The sequence below is a fragment of the Eleutherodactylus coqui genome, chromosome 11 (assembly GCF_035609145.1).
Source record: "Eleutherodactylus coqui strain aEleCoq1 chromosome 11, aEleCoq1.hap1, whole genome shotgun sequence".
Classification (NCBI taxonomy): Eukaryota; Metazoa; Chordata; class Amphibia; order Anura; family Eleutherodactylidae; genus Eleutherodactylus; species Eleutherodactylus coqui.
The window spans coordinates 47,856,003-47,878,727 of record NC_089847.1 but is presented as its reverse complement, the minus strand read 5'-3'; the positions used below and the strand labels follow the sequence as shown (position 1 = coordinate 47,878,727).

Here is a 22,725-nt window from a genome sequence, read left to right as displayed (position 1 = left end):
GCTGTGCCGGGGGGGGGGGGGGCTGCGCCGGTTACCTGCTGCCTGGCGGTGGGTGACTGGTCGGCCGTGTTCACTCCAGGGGTCCGGTCGGCGGCTGCAGGGCGTCTGGTTGTCATGGAGACACAGCTGGTAGCGTCTCGGGAGCGCGCACGTCGGGCTGCAGCAAGCGAAGGGAAAAGAGCCGGCGGCCATCTTGGGAAAATTTTTATAAGTTGCTGAAACGCTGGTACGGTAAGTACAGACCAGCTAGAAACGTCATTTACAGGGGGGTTTAGTAATGTGTGCTTAATTAGGGGGACTGGGCAAAAAAAAAATCCACTCCTGCCTCGAGACATCTCCTTTAACATGCATTAAGTTTCATGTCCTGTTGGTGTAATAATCAGCTGTGCCATTTGTGTCAATGAAATTGTGCCCATTATTGCAGGCCCATTCACTTGAGTGAGCTGTAATACCAGATGTATCCAGTGGACAAGAGTGGTGTCGTTTCCTAGATAAAGCTGTAATTTTTTCTTATCTCATAAGCCCCTTTAAATTTAATACAAAAGTTTTTAGCTCCATTTACATGCAATGATTATCGCCCAAAATTCGTTCAAACGATTGCATATAAGTGATAATCATTGGGTGTAAATGCTACCATTGTTCACTCTTTGGCTGAATGATGATTTTAAGTTGAGCTATCCAGTGCTGTATTCTCCATGGGAGCAATGATTACATTGTATTTGGCTGACAGCCCTTGGAGAACAAAGGAGTTGATTGCAGAGCTCAGACAACCTGCTGTGTTCTGCAAGCAGCTCCTGGAGGCTCATTTACATGCAAATGAAGCTAATAAAGTGCTAATGGACATTAATGTCCAATAGCACTTCATGCAAAATGATCACTAGAACTGTCAATCTTTCAATAGTTTAAAAAATTGTCTTTGCGTGTAAATGAGCCTTAAGAAGGTAGTCCCTCTTTATTTTAATGATTAAATGCAAAGATATCTAGTGCCACCTATCCTTTGACCTTGACCTGACTTTCAATTTATACCCTGTTTGAGACATAATTCTTTACAGTAAAATAGAATTCAGTATATGAAATTCTCTACAGCTTTGTGTTTTTTTTTTTTTACAACTTGGCCTCTTGTTTTTTGTGCTTGACAGACAATTTATTGGAAACAGAGAAAGCATTAGAAATGAGAATAAATCATTGGGCACCCTAGAGCAGAGTTGGTTGTTATATACTGAAATTTGTAATGCCGACTCTCAATTATTGTCACCCAGTCACTTCACATTCACCGGTTAAACATTTGTTTTTTATCTGAAATAACACAATCAAACATATAGACCAAAGGGAGAAACATATTGTTCCATTACCGAATGGTTTTGTTTCTAGTACACATGAAAAAGGTGCTTGGTTACGTTCAGAACATTGAGCTCTAGAGATGTTTTGTTAAACAGATCAATTTTCCTGCTGCTGGGACATAATACATCAGTTTATTTATAACCTATTCCAGGAGTTGGTGGACAAAACAATGTAATGTTTCTTCCGTATGTGCGCTAGTAAGATTTACTGTAGTTAGTTAGGAAAAATGACGAACCAAAAGTAAGGATCCTTATTTATCTGCTCAAAAGCACAATTATACATATATACAGGCTTCTGCCTCAGTGATTGGAAATGGCCAATACAAAGTCTTGTGTTTAAAATAAAGGAGATTTAGAATTACCCTTAGGTTATATTAACATCAGCTATTGCTAATTTGGTCCATATAAATCAGGCCTTAGTCAGACGGGCGTTTTTTCGCGCGATTTGCGGATCGCATGACGGATGCGCATCCGCAAATCGCGTGACCGGTGCCCGAATATGGCCCGAAAATCTGCTCCTAGCCGCATTTCATTAGAAACGGGCCGGAGCTGTCCAGCGCATTGCATTCAATGGATCCGGCAATACAGCGGCTCCATTGAATGCAATGCGCTGGACAGCTCCGGCCGGTTGAATGATTTGTCTTCTATATGTTCTCAATGGGGTCGGCGCTGCTGCCGCCGGCCCCATTGAGCGCATATAGAGAAGAGAACAGGAATCGCAGATCGCACATAGGTGCGATCTGCGATTTCTGTTCTATAATTTATCGGACGAGCGCATAAAAAGCGCTCATGTGTCCGATACCATTGCAAAGCAATAGTTTTATAAAATCGCCGGACGCATGCGCAAATCGCGCAAAAAAACGCCCGTCTGACTAAGGCCTCAGTCAGATTTTTTTGCAATTTTTGTGTAGTTTTCACACAATTTTGTGTTTTGTTTTTTTTTTCAGATTTTTAAAATATTTTTGTTACCCTGCACAATCTTGTGCGTGTACTTTTTTTTTGTATGCGTAAATACAAAAAACTTTTTTTAATTTCTTTTTAATTTGATGGCTGCCATGGTTACTGGCATTTTAAAGAAGATCATACAAGTTCAATCCATTTTTTTAAACACACTCAGAGACTTGAATGGGCAATTTTTATGTGAAACTCAGGCTGCAATGTTTTTTTCTATACTCATATTGTTCTTCTAAGTTAAATAAACGGATATTGAAATGGATGTGTGCTATTTCTATCCGATTTCGGAAAGATTTTTTTTAATTCTAAAAATTAAATAGAACAATTAGGTACTTGGGTAACTTGGTAGATCTTCTCAATATACAATACAATTTGGAAAATGTGCATTATTATAGTTGCATGAATTGTATTCACCTGTCATACAGCACCCATAGAAGTCTATGCTATACCTCCATATGCCTCCAGTTTCATACAGGGATGTATAATTATTTTTTCTGTTTTGATCTGTAAAGAATCTGACCGATCCAAAAACTTGTGGCATGTTCTATTGGATGCCGTACTAAAGGAAATGTGTATAAATGAATGATTCTATAAATAATTTTTTCCATGATAAACATATTTTTAAAGAATTTTTGCAGATTTGTTTTTTCTTAGTTTTGATGTCAGTATGCATTTTCAAAATTCCTAAAATCCTGCAATTTCACACTAAAATTTAGTGCTATGTAGTGAAAACATATAAGCAGTCATCTCATTAGCAGGATTGGAATAAAAGGTAACAGCAATATACAGATAACCTAGTATCCACCATTCATAATTGATAATTGTCACAGCTCAGCCCCCCCCCCCCCCTCCTGTACAATGACCTCTGCATAGGTCATAGGCCATGCCTAGAAAGTCTTCCATAGAAGTCAATGGGTCAGCTCTTGTCCATGGTGCCTGGTAGATGAGGCTGCTGTGAAACATAGCTCTAAAAGCTGCTGTAAAGCATAGCTCTGCAGCTTCAGCAAGATGGCCACTCCCATAGTCATGTACACGCTATAGAATTAAAAAAAAACTACATTAATAAAATTAAAATAGATTAGAGAAATTGAATATGTTTCACTTTTTGGTTTTAATTGGTAACACCTTAACCCTTTCCAATCCACTGTCTGACCTCTGAAGACATTATGATTTAAGGCTGTACAGCTCCGATGTTGGAAGACATCCATCGGGGGTTCTCTTACTCTATATTGCCAGCCTCTCTGCTGTTGGAGCCTATCCAACGTGTCACCTCATGCAGTACTGGCTTTAGTCAGCATATAGTGCTGTTTAACGGCAGAAAAAGAGTAAGCCCCCTAGGAAAACCAGGATACAAATTGGATTGGAAAGGGTTAAGGAGACACCGCTTTTGACCCATGTCATAGGCCCCTCACAGACTAAGGCCTTAGTCAGACGGGCGTTTTTTCGCGCGATTTGCGCATGCGCATGCGTCCGGCGATTTTTTTAAAACCATTGCTTTGCAATGGTATCGGACACACGAGTGCTTTTTATGCGCTCATCCGATAAATTATAGAACAGAAATCGCAGATCGCACCTATCTGCGATCTGCGATTCCTGTTCTCTTCTCTATATGCGCTCAATGGGGCCGGCGGCAGCAGCGCCGACCCCATTGAGAACATACAGTATAGAAGACAAATCATTCTTCTCTGCCACAGCTGTAACAGCTGTGGCAGAGAAGAACAATGTTTGCCCATTGAATTCAATGGAGCCGGCAATACAGCCGGCTCCATTGTAGCAATGGGCTGCCGGCGTGCGCGGGGTGAATTGTCGGGAAGGGCTTAAATATATAAGCCCTTCCCTGCAATTTATCCAGAAAAGTGTTAAAATAAAAAATATATATATACTCACCTGCTCCCGGCAGCCGGAGTTCCGCACGGCCGGCCTGCAGTGGGTGTGAAGGGGGTGTGAGTCAGACGGCGCTGCCGGCTCCATTGAATGCAATGCGCTGGACAGCTCCGGGCCGTTTCTAATGAAACGCGGCTAGGAGCAGATTTTCAGGCGATTTTCGGGCACCGGTCACGCGATTTGCGGATGCGCATCCATCATGCGATGAGCAAATCACGCGAAAAAACGCCCGTCTAAGGCCTTATAGTTATTTTTTTTATATAGTATATTTATGCTAAAATGACATATGGGAACGAATTCGTCTATTTGTTTCGGACATTTTGATATATAGTATGTATGGTTTTGGTTTACAGGGCGCTTACAGCAACAGTTTTGGTTGGCGTCAACTTTGTGCTATTTTCTTTCTTATGTATATATTGGTGTTTTATTCTATAATTTTGTTTTATTTGTGTATGTAATCATGTTTTCTTTACCATTCATGTCCTCCATGACGTCATATAAGACCTCTGGGGGACATTCATTTTTTTTTTATTTTTTTTTTATATTTGACACTTTCCCACTGTAGCTGGGGCATCCATAGGAGCCCCAGTTACATGGGGAAACAACCCCTGTAGTGACATTAGTCACTGGCAGAGCTGGCCAGGGTCTAGTTTGACCCTCCAGCTCTGCTGTAGCAGGGAACCTCGGCGGTCACATGACCCCCCCAGCTCCCATAGGGAAAGCTTCAGTTCTGATTTCACTTTCTAGTACACAGTGCTCATTGAGCACTGTGTACTCGGGAAAGGAAAGGCACGAAGGGTTAAAAAACCCCTCCTGCCTTCTCCTCCGGGTTATCAGCTGTCACTAACAGCTGATAAACCGCTCCTGTGATTGATTGCAGAACAGGAGGCTTAAAGCGCCGCCGTAATTTTACGATCAGCGGTGCTTTAAGCCCAGGACCAGGCGCTGTATATTTACCGCTCCTGGTCCTTAATGGGTTAAATAAAGAATAATCAGGAATAATCTAAGAGTAACTCCCTCTGAAGCATTCTCGCCCATTTCATAACAAAACTACCAAGTTAACAATATGCGCCCTACAGATCTACAAATATTGGCTAATAGGGAAATTGTCTAATTTTAGAAAAAACTTTAAGATGGGCGTTTTGTATATTTCCATTATTACATTGCAGAGGATACTACTACTAATGTTGGATTTGGCTAAATATTATTGAACACTCTTAGGCCTTAGTCAGACAGGCATTTTTTCGCGCGATTTGCGCATGCGCATGCGATTCCCGCATATATAGAACCAATGGTTCGCTATGGTATCGGTCACATGTCCGCTTTTTATGCGGATATGCGATAAATTATAGGACATGACGATTCGCAGATCGCGCCTATCTGCGTTCGGCGTTTTATGTGCGCACCAAAATCATTTACTGCAGCTAGCTGCGTTTTTTTCGCCGGCCAGTCTAAGTTTCATGTGCATTTTGATGCGCACGGCGATTTTTCTCCGGTCAGACGGGCGTTTTGCTGCGATGATTAACGCTGCTAGGTGTAGATTTTTCCTGCGATTTTTTATTTATTTATTTTTTTTTTTTTTCCCCCCGGTCACGCGATTTGCGGATGCGCATCCGTCATGCGATCCGCAAATCGCGCGAAAAAACGCCCGTCTGACTAAGGCCTTACAATGGATTTATCCAGGATTACTCCCTTCCCATTTAGGTTATGGAGGGTTATTTTGGGCCAACTGAAAACCATTTGTATGTATGCTAACATTTATTTTTTTTTATGAGCAAAGTATTAAAATTGAAAACTTCATATCTTAAATATTTTACTTTGAATGCCATTTTTCCATTAATCCATTTTATGGATTCTACTTACTAAATAAATACATAACTGAAACGGCCAAAAAAATCAGATGCTTTATTTCTATTATATCATTTTCCTAACCTGCAAAGACTCCTATAACTGCCAGTGGGTGTCTTCCCGCTGATACTTACACTGATTAGCTGTGTTCCAAAGCAGGAGTAATCGCGAACATGAAACAACATATGTTTCCCACTCAATACCATTGATAAGTTTATAAAGATATTTCCATGTGTTCTGGTGGTGGTAAATAAAAGTCGTCTTTTATAAAGCTACCTAGCTGTAACTGACATAATAAACCCATCCTGAGTACCCTGAATGAGCTGCAAGGTAATTAAAAGAAAACCACATGCAGAAAATATGGGCATTTGCTTTTCTTAACAGCTGAAAGCTCTTGGATCCTAAGGGGAATCTGCTTACATTCCAGCAAAGCTTATGTCTTTTGTGAATCCTTTTTAATCATCCCTGAGCCAACCACAATATTATTCTTAAGTAAAAGAGAACTCCTGCCAGGAAGCTGTAAGATATATATGTACATCCCCAGCTGATCACACTGCTCCTAAATTATAAGCTATTAATTATAGACTGATAAAGATGCAGAAGATATGTCACAGTACTTCAGGTGGATGCTTTTCAAATTAGACGGACCATTGAAACCACCTGCTAGTCTAAATGCTGAGGGCCTCATATCCCTCATCAGTACATTGCAGTGTTAACATTGTTACCAATTTTCCTAATTTCTCCAGGGCAAATACTAATTAATGGATACAGTTCGCAGCTGATTAGCAGTAGTTTCTTCAGTAATTACATTCACATGCTAACTGTTCAGAAGAGTATTCCTAACCCAGTTCTTATTTCACTGAAAGACTAATTTGTTTTCTGAATTGTTCTGGCCCTTGAGATAATAGCTCCTTTTTATTCCAGTTTTCAACTATTGTTACTCCTTGCAGATGTTGTTAATTGAGTTTAACCTTTAAAGATGTTTTTGCTGTTGCGTCTATGTTTACATTTCATAGGTACAGGACCTGTCTTTAAGGAAAAACAACAAACATGAGGACAGTCATGTCTCGAATAAACACTAGCTTGCTTATGGTGCCAAATCCCATAACTCTGTTACCCCGATTCATTGACCCTAATCGCATTGACTTGTCAGAGTTATGAATTGTTAAAAACAATTATTCTGACTGCATAAGGAAATAAATAGATACAATTTCAATCTTTGGAATTATAATATCTGTTGTTAAAATATGTTACAAATAGGCTTTGGCTGAAGACTGTGTGTTAAGTCTTCTAAGGTGGAGTTTTAGGTGATAACAGAAGGTGGACACCATTTGAAAGATCAAGAGAAAGTGTTATTTTGTCAATATTTATAGTACCACAAGTGATAGTAGAAAGCAGCAAAAAGTTCTATGAAAATAACACAATGGGTTTGTGGCCCCAATGGTACTACACTTTATCCAATAGCACTTTGAAAATGAAGCACCCATGCTCGGGCTTTCAATTCAGGTTTCAACAGACTTCTATATAGTGCTCACTTTCTCCAGTAGCCTTAGCTCCAAACATGATATATGTATTAGTACTCAGTAGAAAAGAATATAATAAAGGCATTTAGAGGATATAGTGGAGCACAATAGTATAAGGTTATGGTGCTGTAGATGGTTACTTGCGTAGAAGGGGTGAGGAATTATCTGTATCATTCTCCCCCTCATTCATCCATCTAGACACTTTTAATATACACCAATGAATCCAATGGAATATCAACAGGACTTTAATTGGATAGACTAGCACTTCAGGATCAATGCATTTTGGAAATGGTGTATGGGCCTCTTCTTCCGTCTCTGTCATAGGTTCAACTCAATCAAGGTTTCTTGTATTGCGAGATTGTATAGTCTATCTTTACAATTTTCAAGGACTTCGTGTCCTGAAGCCTATTGAACATTTTTGTCATTGCCATCGAAAAATGTTGTGAAATCAGTGATTTCTGGTTTCTACAGGAAATGTGTATTTATTTTGGACTTAAGTTATTCTAATCATCAGACATGGGTAGGAAGCATTTATTTAGATGTAATTTGGATTTTTTTGTGTGTAGCTTGCTACTGTCAGCCTTCCCTCTGACTACCATGAATCTATGGAAGGCTTTCCCTCACAAACAACATTGCAATGTTGGAAAACCAGGGAGGTGCTACCTTTTGCTTCCACAAGGAATGGGAAGGTAATAGAGATGAGCGCGCCTACTCGCATAAGGCAGTTACTCGAGCGAGCCTTGCTCTTCTCAAGTAACTGCATTCTCGTCCGAGCAGGCTCTGGGCGAGGGGGAGCGGGTGGAAGAGATCTCTCTCTGCCTCTCTCTCTCTCTCTGTCTCTCTCTCTCTCTGTCTCTCTCACCCTCTTTGAGCCTGCTCGGACGAGAATGCAGTTACTCGAGAAGGACGATGCTCGCTTGAGTAACTGCCTTATCCGAGCAGGCTTGCTCATCTCTAAAAGGTAACCTATCTTGTTTTCCTTGGGAGCTGACCCTACTATTACGTATGCAGTTGCCTGACAACTTACTACAACATAACATGTTTTATTTGTTCTTTAAATGAGAATAAACCTATTTTATTTTGAGGGTCTAGTTGTTCATAAATGATAGGTCAGTAATTAGGAAGTAATTATAAGTGGTTGTTGCTTATCTTATTTTATGCCCATATATAATAATAATAATAATCTTTATTTGTATAGCGCCAACTTATTCCGCAGCGCTTTCAGGCATGGATAAATGCAAAACAATACAACAATTACAATATAAGGTACATTGGGTTAGACACAAATGGGTTGAGGGTGGTACAGGAGGTGCAGGGGGTGGGGAACACAGGCAATAGGAAATTTTATGTACAGATCATTTATCAGAAGGCAAACAGGGTGGAGCACCATAGGGAGGGGCGAGGGACTAGGTCAGGAGATTTGGTATGATTCCCTGAAGAGGTGCGTTTTTAAGGCACGTCTGAAATTTCGTGCATCAGGAATTGTCCGGATGCCTTGGGGTAGAGCGTTCCAGAGGATGGGTGCTGCTCTGGTGAAGTCCTGTAGGCGAGCATGAGAGGTTCGTATTACAGGGGTGTTTAGTCTGAGGGTGTTATCCGATCGGAGTGAGCGCACTGGGTGGTATACTGACAGGAGGGAGGATATGTATGGTGGCGCAGCGCCATGCAGAGCTTTGTGAGTGAGGTAGAGGAGTTTAAATTTAGTTCTGCAGTGGATGGGCAGCCAATGCAGCGACTGGCATAATGCAGAGGCGTCTGAATAACGACTGGATAGAAAAATGAGTCTAGCTGCTGCATTTAGTATGGATTGGAGCGGAGCGAGTCTAGTGCGGGGGAGGCCAATGAGTAGCGAGTTGCAGTAGTCAAGCTGGGAGTGGATGAGCGCAACCACGAGCGTCTTTAGCGTGTCCGTGGTTAGGAACGGACGTATTTCAGCAATATTTCTGAGGTGCATGTGGCATGTTTGGGCCAGAGATTGGATATGGGGGGTAAAGGAGAGGTCAGAGTCCAGTGTGACCCCAAGGCATCGGGCATGCCGTCGGGGGGTTATGATGGTGCCAGACACTGGAATGGAGATGTTGAGGGGAGGTTGGTTAGAAGGTGGAAAGACAAGGAGGTCAGTTTTAGAGAGGTTTAGTTTGAGAAAAAGGGAGGACATAGTGTTAGAGACAGCGGACAGACAGTCGGTGATATTTTGGAGGAATGGTCCAGAGATCTCACGAGAGGAGGTGTATAGTTGGGTGTCGTCAGCATAGAGATGGTATTGGAGGCCGAATCTGTGGATTGTTTGTCCAATTGGGGCATATATAAACATATTAATGTTGGTATTCGCTTGTCCTCCACAACAGCGCTGTCAAATATATGTTTAGACAAAGTAAAGCATTATCTCCTGAAATATACTTCCAATTATCTTTAATTATGTGGTGCAGAAATGATTTCTGCTAGATAGCAGGTGACTTACTTTTGTGATATGGGGAAATGGCAAGCAACTACCTAAGTCCTATTAGTGATTACAGATGTCTGTTGTCAGTCAACTAATTACTGAAATCATTATTTTAATTATTGCAGCTATCATCATATCTAATTGCATGATGGAATCACTACAGGACTTCAAATCATAATCTCAGTTGGGCAAAATGTGGCATTTTTTAAAGTAGTAATCTGCAATTAAAAGTAAAACTCAAATTTCAGTCAACTACAGTGTAGTTATGCCTAATGGCGAGATAGAAAATTTCCTAACAATATGTTTTATACATCAAGCTTCATGCACAAGACTACATAAAAAGATCAAATCATTAACTAATGTGGTTTCTGTAACTAATATGCCTCCGAAAGCCTTTTCCATGGGTCTGTCACATGATTTGGGTCTTACGCAATCGCAATGCTTCCACTGACATGTCAATCAGAATTCCGTCTGGACCTTCGAATCTTATTTGTTCTCACATTTGACTTGTTCTTAGATCAGGTGAATAGGCAGACAGGGGAGAGAAGTGGATGCTACATCTGAGCTGGAGTAAGTGTGGTCCTAGGTGAGGGGGATCGTAGTGTCAAAATTAATGCTGGCTGAGATGCCAAAAAAAAAATTCAAGGTGAGAATTGTAGCAGCAGAAAAGAATCACAGACTATGGCGCAAGCAGTGGGTGCAGTTTAGAGTTGGTGAAAACATGAAATAAGTTATCAGGCATATTTATTATAGTATTCTACTGCCATATAGCACATTCTTTGAAAGTTTTTAACACTTTGAAAAATCTCTTTTGGCTCTGCACAATTTTCAAGTTATATTCAGCAGCCATAGAAGTCTGTGAGGCCCAACAGTAGCTCTGTATTTCTTCATTCTTTTCATTTCTCACTATTTTCCAATTTTCTGAATTCATGTAGCAGTGTTAACAATGGATGTCTTATTTCTGCTTGCCATGGATACTTCAAGATAGATCTATAGATCCCAGTTGTAATTGAGTTTAGTTTATAGATTTAGTAGCAAACATTTTTTTTACTAAGTTTCCTAAATATAATGTATGTTATTCTATATTATAGACTACAGGATAAAATGTATTCATATTTAGACACATATACATTGCTTTATATTGTTAACTGCATTCAGAGAACTGACACCGAGCAAAATAAAAATAAAGTTCATATTTCAAAGGTGGGTTTTTTTGTATTTTATGACTAAATGTCTTTATAGAACAAGGTTTTGAATCCTATTAACTCCTAAGGACCTTTGTAAAATTGTCCTACTAAGTAATCACATACTGTAGTTTTAAAATCCAGTGCCTTTTTGTGGCCTTTTCTCTCCCCTGAAAATATACAGAGAATAAATCACCATTCGAGTTCAGTGATGTAGTAATAGACAACTTCACACATACGCAAGCAGTGCAGGATTAAGAAGCACACATTTTTTTTCTGAACCCTAAACACTTTGAAATCTTTTCATGTTTTTACAAAACTTTTGTACAGTTTCTGAACTGTTGTATTTCTATTTCTTGACAAGTGTCTCTTAAACTTGGAGCCACATCTTACTCTAAGGTACCTCAAGTGATTTTTGCGCACGAATTTTAAGGCGAAATTATATAGGTATTTTTACTTTGCTAAATTTAATGTTCTGTTTGGTCCAGGTGCCAAGCTAATTAAATAATGGAATACTTTGCCAAGATCTCTGTGGTCAGATTTGTTCTTCCTTGGGATAGTTAATTTTTAAGGATGAGCAGGAGTAATTTATAATAACTCACAAATTATACTTGCCTACACATAACAGTGAATTTACTTACTGAGTTCCAGACTGCTCATAGACTATAAACATCAAGGTGGCCAATGCCTGAAAAGGAAGGCGGGCACAATATCTGGTCAGAAAGTAATTAATACAATTTATGAGTATGACACTGAAGCAGAATGTTTGACGGAATCAAATTTTATAGTCTACTATATGATCAAGATAAATGTATAGAGCTCTGTGTATGCTTCTGGTCTATATAGCCATTATCCTCCCCCTAAATCCTACTACATTTGTATATGTGATGAGCAATCCCCCTGCTGACCATAGACATTATATGCTTGTTGGATAAAGGAATGAAAGAGGTGGAGCAAACCCAAAGTTCAAGGGAGGCCTGGACCAAGTCCTTGAATAAACTGACAAAACTATTAATAGAAGTGTTGCCAACCAGGTGAATGCTCCATTAAGTTAGCATGGTGAGGTTGAATGAGTGAATGAACCAAAGAACTTGGTCCACGGTGCAAACCTTCAAGGACAAGTCATAAAGTGGAATCCAACTTCTCTTTTTAGGTAATTACAAACCACACCAAAACTTGTTTTATTGCTGGCTTTTAATTAAATAAATAGTGAAATTACATTTCACTACCCCGTGTTTATGACTCGTCTTTGGAGGTTTGCACTGTGGTACCAGTTCTCTGGTTCTTCCACTCATTATATATTTGTTAGTGTAATTTAAAGGGATCCATGAACATTTCAGGGCAGGAACTAAACAGGTTGTATTTTAACCCATCTGAACCTAGAATTTTCCATGAGATAAAAAGACCCACGATCCTTCCATCAGTAATGAAAAAAATATGAACACTTGGCCAAGCCATCAAACATGTTAATGGGGGAATCAGTAGTAGATACTTATGGGCTAACAGCTATGCTATGTCTACGGCCAGCTTAAACCTAGATCCATACACTTTTTTACCACAGTTTTTTTTACCCTTTCAGTTACTTTACAAAACTTTTATTGTGTTGCTTTTCATTGCCTAAGAATAATATTAACTTGTCGCAGAAAGTTATCATAGATGTGTTTAAACTATCCAAAATCTGTTTTTCTATACTAAAATCTCAAAACATGTGCAGGGTGTTACATTTTCAACCTCATATTTTTAATTGGAGTTTAATTAAGTACAGTATATGTAGTTCAGTGGTTCCCAACCTGTGTCCATCCATCTGTTCACAGCATGTTTTGGAAGTTGGAGACTAGATACAAAGTGTTTATGTCTAATGCATACAACACATGTCATTTGCACTCTTCTTTGCTTTCTTTCCCCTTTTCCTTCTCTGTTTCCTTCTCTTTCCCTCTCCTTTCCTCTTTCCCTATTTTTCTCTCATGTGTATATATACTCTGATCTGAGGTATTTTACTCATAAAATATTATTTTATTGGAGTGGAACATGGTAATTAAATTTCTAATGTAGGACGACTTGCTGCTTGCTCGTATTCAGATTTGTGTTTTCTGAGAAACAACATCTATCTTCCAAGATATGATGGATGAATAGAAATGTTTGTTATTGCTTGTTTGGATCATTACGAGCTGAAATATATCAAACTCCAGATTTGCTAAGCAAACCAATCTTCTTTTCCTTATTCTTTTTCAGTTTGGAAATAATAACAACTACATGAATATGGCAGAAGCCAATAATGCATTTCTTGCTGCAAATGAGGTAGGTGTACTTTTATCTCTTCTCATATACATCTGTTTGCTTAGATAATTTAGCAGACAGAAGATAAATAAGATTGAAACTCTGCATCTGAATGTGTTTCATGGAGCACAAAATAAAGACTTTAATGAGAAAGAAAATAACCTGACAGTACTACATTACTACTCAATTTAGCCGGCCATAAGGCGGTTACGCCTGTAGCATGCCAATGCTGAAGGCACTTGCCTAATGGGAAATCAAGCAATGTACATACAGGGGTGGCTGTTCTGACAATTAGAGACATATAGATTAAAAAAAAAAAACATTCAATGGTTGTGGCACTTAATGTGTTGTACTATATAATCCGCCTCAAGATCTGAATAATAAATATATTATTGGAGAGCATCATTGGGACATCACCAGAACCTGAGCGTTTCAAAAGGAGTATTTAATTTAAAAAAAACCTGCTATTTGTGTAGTTGCCTACTATAATAGTGGTTGAACTTGTACATAGTCTAGAAAAAGTGTGCTATGTGTTTTGTATATTTTTGACAGATTGAAATAGTAGATAGAAAAACCCTTTCCCAGTAATGTGTCGATAACGGTTTGTATGTTTGAAAAATACAGTCACCCTTGCCCTTTACTTTACTAGTTCACAACACAAATACTGAATAAAACCTATTAAATTGAAGTGTCATTATCTACAGAATGAAGAGGATGGTGAAAAAAATGTCATTTACAAATGGTCAACTAGTAGAACATTGAACATTCTTCAACATGAATACTGTTTTTACCATATAGGTAGCTTTGTATTACAGTCTTTTATTCTATTTCTGCAGGGGTTTTTTGTTGTAAAAGCTTTGAAATTCTTCTAATATTAGGATTATTTTTATATGCAATGATTTTAGTTTATCTCGCTCTGCCCTATACACAGCCTTACATCCACAGCAAACTGTATTTGTGGTATGGTCATCAAAAACTTTGGCAAGCAACTATTTTAATATCTTCTGGTTTGGTAATGTCCCCATTCGGATAAAGTACAGTATAGGAGCTGATCAATAGGACTGCTTCAAAATTAGCATTCCAGTCACTTGTTCCATCTTTTCTATGACCATCAAGACTTGCTTAGATAATCGAATAATGTTTGGCAAGGGGCCCGGCATTTATTTGTGATAATGAACACAGAACCCCATCTGTAAGGATAACATAATGTTTCATTCTGTAGAATTTCTTCCTACATTTGAATCGAGCATTGATGAAAAGTCCGCTGCTAGCAGCTGTTAAGAGACAATTTAATTCCAGCTGTGATAATTCACCGTGGCAGACATAGGCTGTTATATGTTGATACAACAACCTCTCTACATTTGCATTTTTATCAAAAGGAACAAATGTTTTCAGCATTTCCGTACAGATGGCATTCAACCATCTACACCCTGGTTAATGTATTTTTTTATATAGCCTTTTAATTTAAAAGCATAAATATTTGAATGCATCCTACATGCCTCAATCATAAGGAAATGATGTCAGATAAATTTCTTTATTTGCACCTACAATGATTACCTTTTGAATTACAGAGATTGAATTCTGCCTTTTTCATTCCATCCTTTTCCTTGTCTGATTAGGATCTGATTATTACAGTGTGCAGCATTACAGTAGATAACATGTATTGTGTTTTTAATGTTTATCTTTACTTTCTTTCTGCAGAAACAGCAATGGACTGATGAATGTTTTAAGGTATTCTTTGTTTCTTTTGTTTTCTGCTTGTATTGTTCTTTTAACGCCCTTAAACAATTTTTATAATAAGCTACAAAAATATTGTTTTTTTGTTATCTGCATCATCTTAGATGTTTGTATATGACATATTTACAATTCTCATAGGCCGTTTACCGTCCTCTTTGTTTATGTATAATTACATACGGTGCGTTAGACATTAGATGATTTTTTCTTATGCTTTTAAGACCATAAATAGCAATTATCTGAAATATCCACCCTGCTATATCTTTATTTTCTCTCCGTTATGTCAACTAAGATTATCTGATGGTGCTCAAAGAGGCAGACCTATTGACCAGGTCCTCTGAGAATCATCTAATGTCTTCTGTTAAGAGAAGTTGGCACCTGTTCTGTCTGCTGGAGCTAAACATTACAGCCCAACACTCTTCTACATGTCCATTACAAGTTATAGGAACAACTTTCAAATCTTAAGTCACAAGCGGGACTCCTTCACATGGGTGTATGCAATATCAATCGATGAAACATGGACTCATTTCACTGCACGCGTTTTTGTGGAGTATGTATGTTTTTTGCATCCGTGTGTCATCTATTCTTCATGCATGTTAAAAAAAAAATCGGCAAGAGGGCCAATCGATGGTTACTTATTTTTTGTTTTTACTGCCTCCTGCCAGCATGTGTAAAAAGAAAAAAAGCAAAGTATACACATACAACATCCATTTTTGCTGGTTTTTTTTTTGTTTTGTTTTGTTTTTTTTAACTCCCCCCATGATCTTTCATAGGCGATTTTGGTCTGTGAATATGAACCAAAATAGGACATGCTGTGATTTTCCTTTTTTTTTTTAACGCAGAACATCGGTATGCACAAAAAATGCATGTCTGAATACACCAATTTATTTTAATGAGGCTGTGTTGTCCCTGTTTAGTCAGTAAAAAATATGCACAGCACACAGAAAACCTACCCATGTGAGTGGGCCTTTGTGCTGTGAAGCTATATGGTTAAACTCTTCCAATGTCACTCAGCTTCTTTAGTTGAAGTAGTATTATGCAGGTCAATAGCAGCCAGGTAAGGCCATCCAAAAAGGTTTATCAATGATTCAGCCATGCAATAAAGTGGAGTATTATACAGCACAATACAATACCCACAGCTCATCTGTCTCTTTGTACTTTCCCTAACAAAACACTCACTTTGCAGCATACCTTAAAGCAAAACTCCTAGCAAAACAGACATGCTTAGTGCAGGTCCTGGTGGACGACTTCTCTGTCTGGTGTTTTTGAAATGCTTTTATAATTTGACATATGTGTATCAGTTTTGCCTGGGGGGTTTCTTTGATTTAACTTTATCTTTTTATTTCTTTGTTGTTTTTTCTTTTTAACTAAAGAATAAACCTAAACAGCATACAGTATAAATAATCTAAATTTCCGGATTCTTAGTGCCTCTTTTTTTCAATGTTATACCTTCCAGCAATTTTTGAATAGAATGGAATAATTTGTACATGATTTGGACTGTTACATGTTGTCTGTCTAATGCCAATGAAAATGGATTTAGGGACTTTAGCGTGCCGTGTCCATACAATTCCCGTTATTGGCAAATACACACAATAAATGTCTTTAGTCATCTCTAATGTAACAGCTTAAATATAGTAATAATAGCTGCCTTGACCATTGACCGGCTTAGCACTTGGTACTGATATTAACTAAGTTAACCATTTAACACCCAATAATAGTAAATTAATGACTACTAGGCTCATTTCATACTTAATTTCTACCACATTATTTTTATTCAAGTAGCTCTTTCTTAACAGGAAGCCTAAAGTGGATGAAAAATGAGATGATCTAAATATTTGAGATATTCTATACCCTCCTGCTAGGTTAACAACAGCTGAAGGCATAGGACGCTGTTGCATTTCTGTATATGTTGCCACCTATCTCTTTAGCAGCAGAAATATTTATTGAAATAATATTTCAAAGGTTTAATTACAGTGGTAATGAAAACAAGTTAAAATGCCACATAACAAGAATGAGTGTTTACCCGTATTGTTAATGTGATATGTTAGATTTCATTAAGCAGTAATGGTGTAGCAAATGAGTCACAAATTACTGTTGCATCTGTTAGAAGACCACATTAGTGCCAAATAACTGCAAATGCAGCCATTGGGTTATGTTCATTAGCCAATTGCTTCTGATCATGGCCAATCTATCTACAGCGGATGAGAGAGTTGGAGTTTCTGTAGTGTGAAAAATGACACTGTTTTTATTGAAGCAAATACAGAAAAAAATATATAAACCCCCACTGCGCTGGCTCCGGTATAAATTGTATTTTGCATCAAAAGTGATTATTTGAGCTTCAACAGTCTATCCAAATAGCATCTTCCTATAGAATTTCAGGGCTCATCACTCCTGACCTCTTTTGACAGCTGACAGGTTGTATATGCAAGGAAAGGTTTTTTTTTTTTTTTTGCTCCGTATACCTCCTTCATACAGCGTGCGGTTATTAATTTCTATCATCATTTAGAGTTTGAAGAATGACAATGTACTGCGGCTAATGAGATCGTTCCCTAGAATGCATCTTTTTTCTCTCCTATTAACGGGCATACAAAAAATCTGTCTCACATAATATAAATTGTGTTTACAGCACAATGGTGGAATAATTATATCTTGTAGTTAACGGACATGTAATGAGGACTGTATTTATCATCTGTACTGCCCTAGATCATTAATAAGCAGACTGCACCCAATGATCTTAGAGCGTTCAAGGTGCCCAATTTCATTAAAGTAATAATGTAAATACATTTTACAGATTACAATGTCTATAAGATTTGAAATGGAAAGTACTTCAGAGTCTGAAAGTACATCAAAGATTGTGCAGGATTTTATTTATAATTCATATAGTTGTAATTTAAATTCATTAAAGTCTATTACTTATGAATTATCATTTTGATTGCAATCAGTATTTTGCATTATATTTACTACAAATAGGGATATTTTGACATTCACTACATTTCTAAAATTTTTGTCAAGCAATTAAAAAGTATTGTCCTGCTTGCATCACCCGTAGATGTGGAAACTGCAATTTTATATCATATGCACATAAATGCATAACATATATAGTTTAACTTCATTATGATGGGGATACAGAGGATGCGATTGCACCCCAGGCCCAAGAGCTTTAGGGGGCCCATAAATTCTCCCTTCTCTATACAGTGAGCCCAGTACTATGAATAAAGCATTATAGTTGTGGGCCCTGTAACAAATTTTGCATTGGGGCCCAGAAGCTTCAAGTTATGCCTGTGTGTGTATATGTATGTATGTATGTATACATGTGTGTATGTATGTGTGTGATAATATGTGTGTGTGTATATATGTGTGTGTGTGTGTAATTAATATATATATAAAATTGTGTATGTGTGTGTGTATGTATGTATGTATATATATATATATATATATATATGTGTATATATATATATATATATATGTATGTATGCATATATGTATGTATGTATGCATATATGTATGTATGTATGCATATATATATGTATGTATGTATGCATATATATATGTATGTATGTATGCATATATATATGTATGTATGTATGCATATATATATATATATGTATGTATGTATGCATATATATATATATGTATGTATGTATGCATATATATATATATGTATGTATGTGTGTGTGCATATATGTATATATATATGTATGTGTGTGTGTGTGTGTGTGTGTGTGTGTGTGTGTGTGTATATTATGCCTCAAACAAGAACTGATGTATTGGCTCAGCTATAAGACTTCTTTTAGTTCATCTAGATATAACGTGCTTTTATGGGGTTTTGGTAACATTTTTGTTGTAGTTCTCCAGGTACTTTTTCAAGTCCTGTAGAGAAGCCTATGGGTAAAATGCCATAAAAAAACTTCATACACAAATCATGTTGCATTTAGAAAAAAAAGACACTGACACTAGAAAGCCCCATAAACCAAAATACTTTGTAGCAAATTTTATATTTCACTGTACACTTTAAAGCAACATATACAGAGATCTCTCCCACAATCTATTTATTCCAAGCACTGTAACAAGTGGGCATCCTCTACATAGAAGGGGGTTCTTTACTGTAAAAGCAATGAGACTAAGGAACTCTCTGCCTGAGGGTGTGGTGTTGGTAAATTCCCAAAAATAGTGAATTCGCAAAAATAGTCCAAAAGTGCCTGAACGTCTTTCTTGAGTGAAACAATATTACAGACTATAGGCACAGATTACTTTTAGAAGGGTTCCTGGTGCAGGGATTTATTGTTATTGCCAGATATGGAGTTTTCTCCCTAAAATGAGAAAATTAGCTTCTACCTCATGGTGTTTTTTTTTGTGCCTTCCTCTGGAAAAGCATTGTGGGATAATAGGCTGAAGATAGATAGACATATGCCTTTTTTCAGCTTTGCACATTATGTTTCTAGGCTGTTTCTAGGATGTTTCTATGTTACCTGGCTGCAAAAAAATGCTACTTAAAGTAAAATGCCTCCTAAAAAGCTACAAAATGCTGCTTTTGAGTCTATCTAAATAAAAAGCAATTTACAATTTCCACCTTCTCTTTGCGCAAATCATAGTAAACTGCAACATTTGGGCAGGTAAAACGGCAAAGTGGATTATGCATTTGTCTAAATTTATGGTGCATGAGTATTGTAGAATGTGAGCTATTTTGATTGCAGTTAGGTATCAATAAATAGGCCATTTGATATGCACTAGACCTAATGTATCTGTTGCTGAAATAAACAAAGACAGATGTTGCTAATTAAGTGCACATTAAAACACTGTTAATACTGGTACACTATTACAGCAGTATGATAATTGCACTTAAATCTTTGATCAGGCAGATCTGTTTCTGCAGAGCTTTCAAAATTTAAAGAACAGAAATTTATCTTAGAATGAATGGCTTACATACAAAAATGCTGCATGATGGCAATAGTGTGAGGGAATAGATATATTTACTTATACACAGAGCCTAAACATGCCGGCCCTGCATGGATTATATTCTTGTCCTTTTTTAATAGTTGTTCCCCATTTAATTAGCCATATATTTATCATGATTTTATGAAGAGGAACTAAATTCATTTAATTGACAGCAAAACGGTGTAGACTATAGCCCAATCACATGACACGCCACGAAAAAATGTGAGTTGGTTGTGTAATTCTAACCTCTGTCATGAACCAGTCGCATGATACCACATATTGGACAGCTCCATAGTGTTTCTTTGGCGTCTTTGTGCATACCGTAGCAACATGTGGACACTAGTTTTCAATTCTCTTAATTTTCTTAACAGAAAATAAGGAAAAGTTGATTTTATTTACACAGATGCTGGATTTTCCTGTTTTGCGCATATTTTAAAACACAATATTTTAATCCTCCTAAATGCTGGTGGTTTTCCATATGGAAAAATTAAGAATACTGACTGAATAATTTTAGTTCTGCTACTTTTATCTAATGGATCCCTAGGGCTATCCATACACATAAGATAGCTATTACCCTACACCTCATTTGGCTGACAGCTATGTTGCCCGGCACCCCCATACACATGCACACTCATTTGAGCATGCATGTGTTCTAGTTGTAACAATTGGAGAATGCTGCTATCATAGCAGTTCTTTCTGGAAGCATATCTCCACTGATATGTCATCTCGGTTGAGTTAGGAGGTCACCATGTACGTTACAGGATTGTTCAGACCCATCAAACCTTTGGGTTTGGCCTATCAAAATCTAATGTGTACGGCTAGCCTGGCAATAGACTCTTTTAGGCAGAGCAAATAGGCTCTGACAATGGGAAGATGTTTTACTGGCCATAACTCACTATGCAATAGCATACAATGCATGTTGAAGTTGTCCTATAGATTGTTATCTTCCATAAATATGTATTTACATCAGTGATTATTACTAATTCAAATAAATTTATATGAACAAATACACAATAATTTGATATGTTTACAATTGTACAGTTACAATAATACATCCACAGGTACCATTGACTAAATCACACCCCTCTGCTCCCTGTTTTATAGACGTTCCATACACCAAGCCTTGGTGATGAAGAATTTGAAATTCCTCCCATCACTCCACCTCCAGAGACCGACCCCTCACTTGGCATGTCCGATGTTCTGCTTCCATTTCAAGTTATGGGTGAAGCTCTAGCTGCCCAAGGGAATGAATTTACACCTCAGTTTCCACCTCAAAGTCTGGACCTCCCTTCTATCACCATTTCCCGCAATCTAGTAGACCAAGAAGGAGCATTGCATTCTAATGGGCTGACAATGGTAAGTTTTGTAAATGAAAACAACCAATGAAATATCACTTAGTCACTTTTGGTAAGGCAATAGGTAAAAGAATATGATACATGCCAAGTATGGCAGTCATGTAAGTATTATGCGTTATTCAAATTCTGTAGTTAAGAAACCTTGGCCTACACTTAAAGCAGATGTATACAAACTATAGGCAAGAATCTTACTGATAGTAAGATATTGTTCCTTATTGGTCATAAACTCTAAAGGCATATTTCCTATGTAATAACATCAATATATAGCAGATTAGTACACTCCAGCATTAGGGCATTCTGTGCAGTAATGAAGTTTCCCTTTTCTGTTTCATAAGGAGCCTCAGGGGTCTGAATTCCTGCAGAGAGCTGAGAAATGAAATGAATAATAACTATAATCATTGCAGGAAAGCAACAGGATCTAATAATGGCTGAATGTAAAATTTCTAATTAAAAACAAGAACCACCAATCTATTTGCTATTCTGCGTGAAGTAAAATGTTTGGGAAGAGATAAGATTTGTGCAATTGTGATACCACTACATATATTCCTTTTGTTTATTAAGTGTGCTCAGTGTTGCCTGCTGAATAGTACAAGGATCAGAACGACGTGATCACTGTGCTTTGATCATAAGCCATCAGGACCCATTTATTTACATAAACCACATAATTTGTGGTGCTTGATGTGATTACAATGCAGAGAGATGAAGGAATTGTCAAATACTCACAATGTTAAGGCAAGAGCCATGATTAAGAGTGTGCCTGGCCTGCTGCTGAATGTCAAAGTGACACCTTTCAGAAGAATCAATGGTCTGAACAAACAGCTACTATAAACCTACCTCGGTTAGGATAAGTCAAAGATTTTGTCACAAATCTGTTACAACACTGCCACATCTGAACATTAACTTAGTGTGACAGTCAACAGTCTGGCAAAAATCCAGAAAAAAAATCAAAATATGACTGCTGCTAAGGAAATTTAATATTACACAGCGCCCATTCAAATGCTTCAGTGACCCTGTACTACATACCCACATTAGGTCCTTACCACAGCATGGGGCATTCTTTCCCCTGACTTTCCACTCTGGCCTATAGACAGAGATCCATAGTGAGGGTCTCCCTCCATGATGTCCATATATCCTACTAGGTACAATCAATTTATACACCATATTTTCTAGGACTTAAATATTGTATTGATTGCTTATAGGTTAGGTCATCGATATCCGCTTTGTGGGGGTCCAAATCCAAAAACATGT

General features: G+C 37.7%; 1 protein-coding gene across 4 annotated transcripts in view; it reads left to right on the top strand.

Moving 5' to 3' along the window:
- TOX3 (TOX high mobility group box family member 3) overlaps nt 1–22,725 on the top strand; it is a 146,294-nt gene that overhangs the window by 89,876 nt on the left and 33,693 nt on the right. For 2 of the 4 annotated variants that reach the window (XM_066584020.1, XM_066584018.1), the window contains 3 exons: nt 13,409–13,474; nt 15,155–15,184; nt 21,227–21,478. In XM_066584020.1, coding sequence (XP_066440117.1) covers nt 13,409–13,474; nt 15,155–15,184; nt 21,227–21,478 — 348 coding nt within the window. The remainder of the gene's footprint in view (nt 1–13,408; nt 13,475–15,154; nt 15,185–21,226; nt 21,479–22,725) is intronic. The other 2 variants (XM_066584021.1, XM_066584019.1) reach the window with 1 other exon arrangement.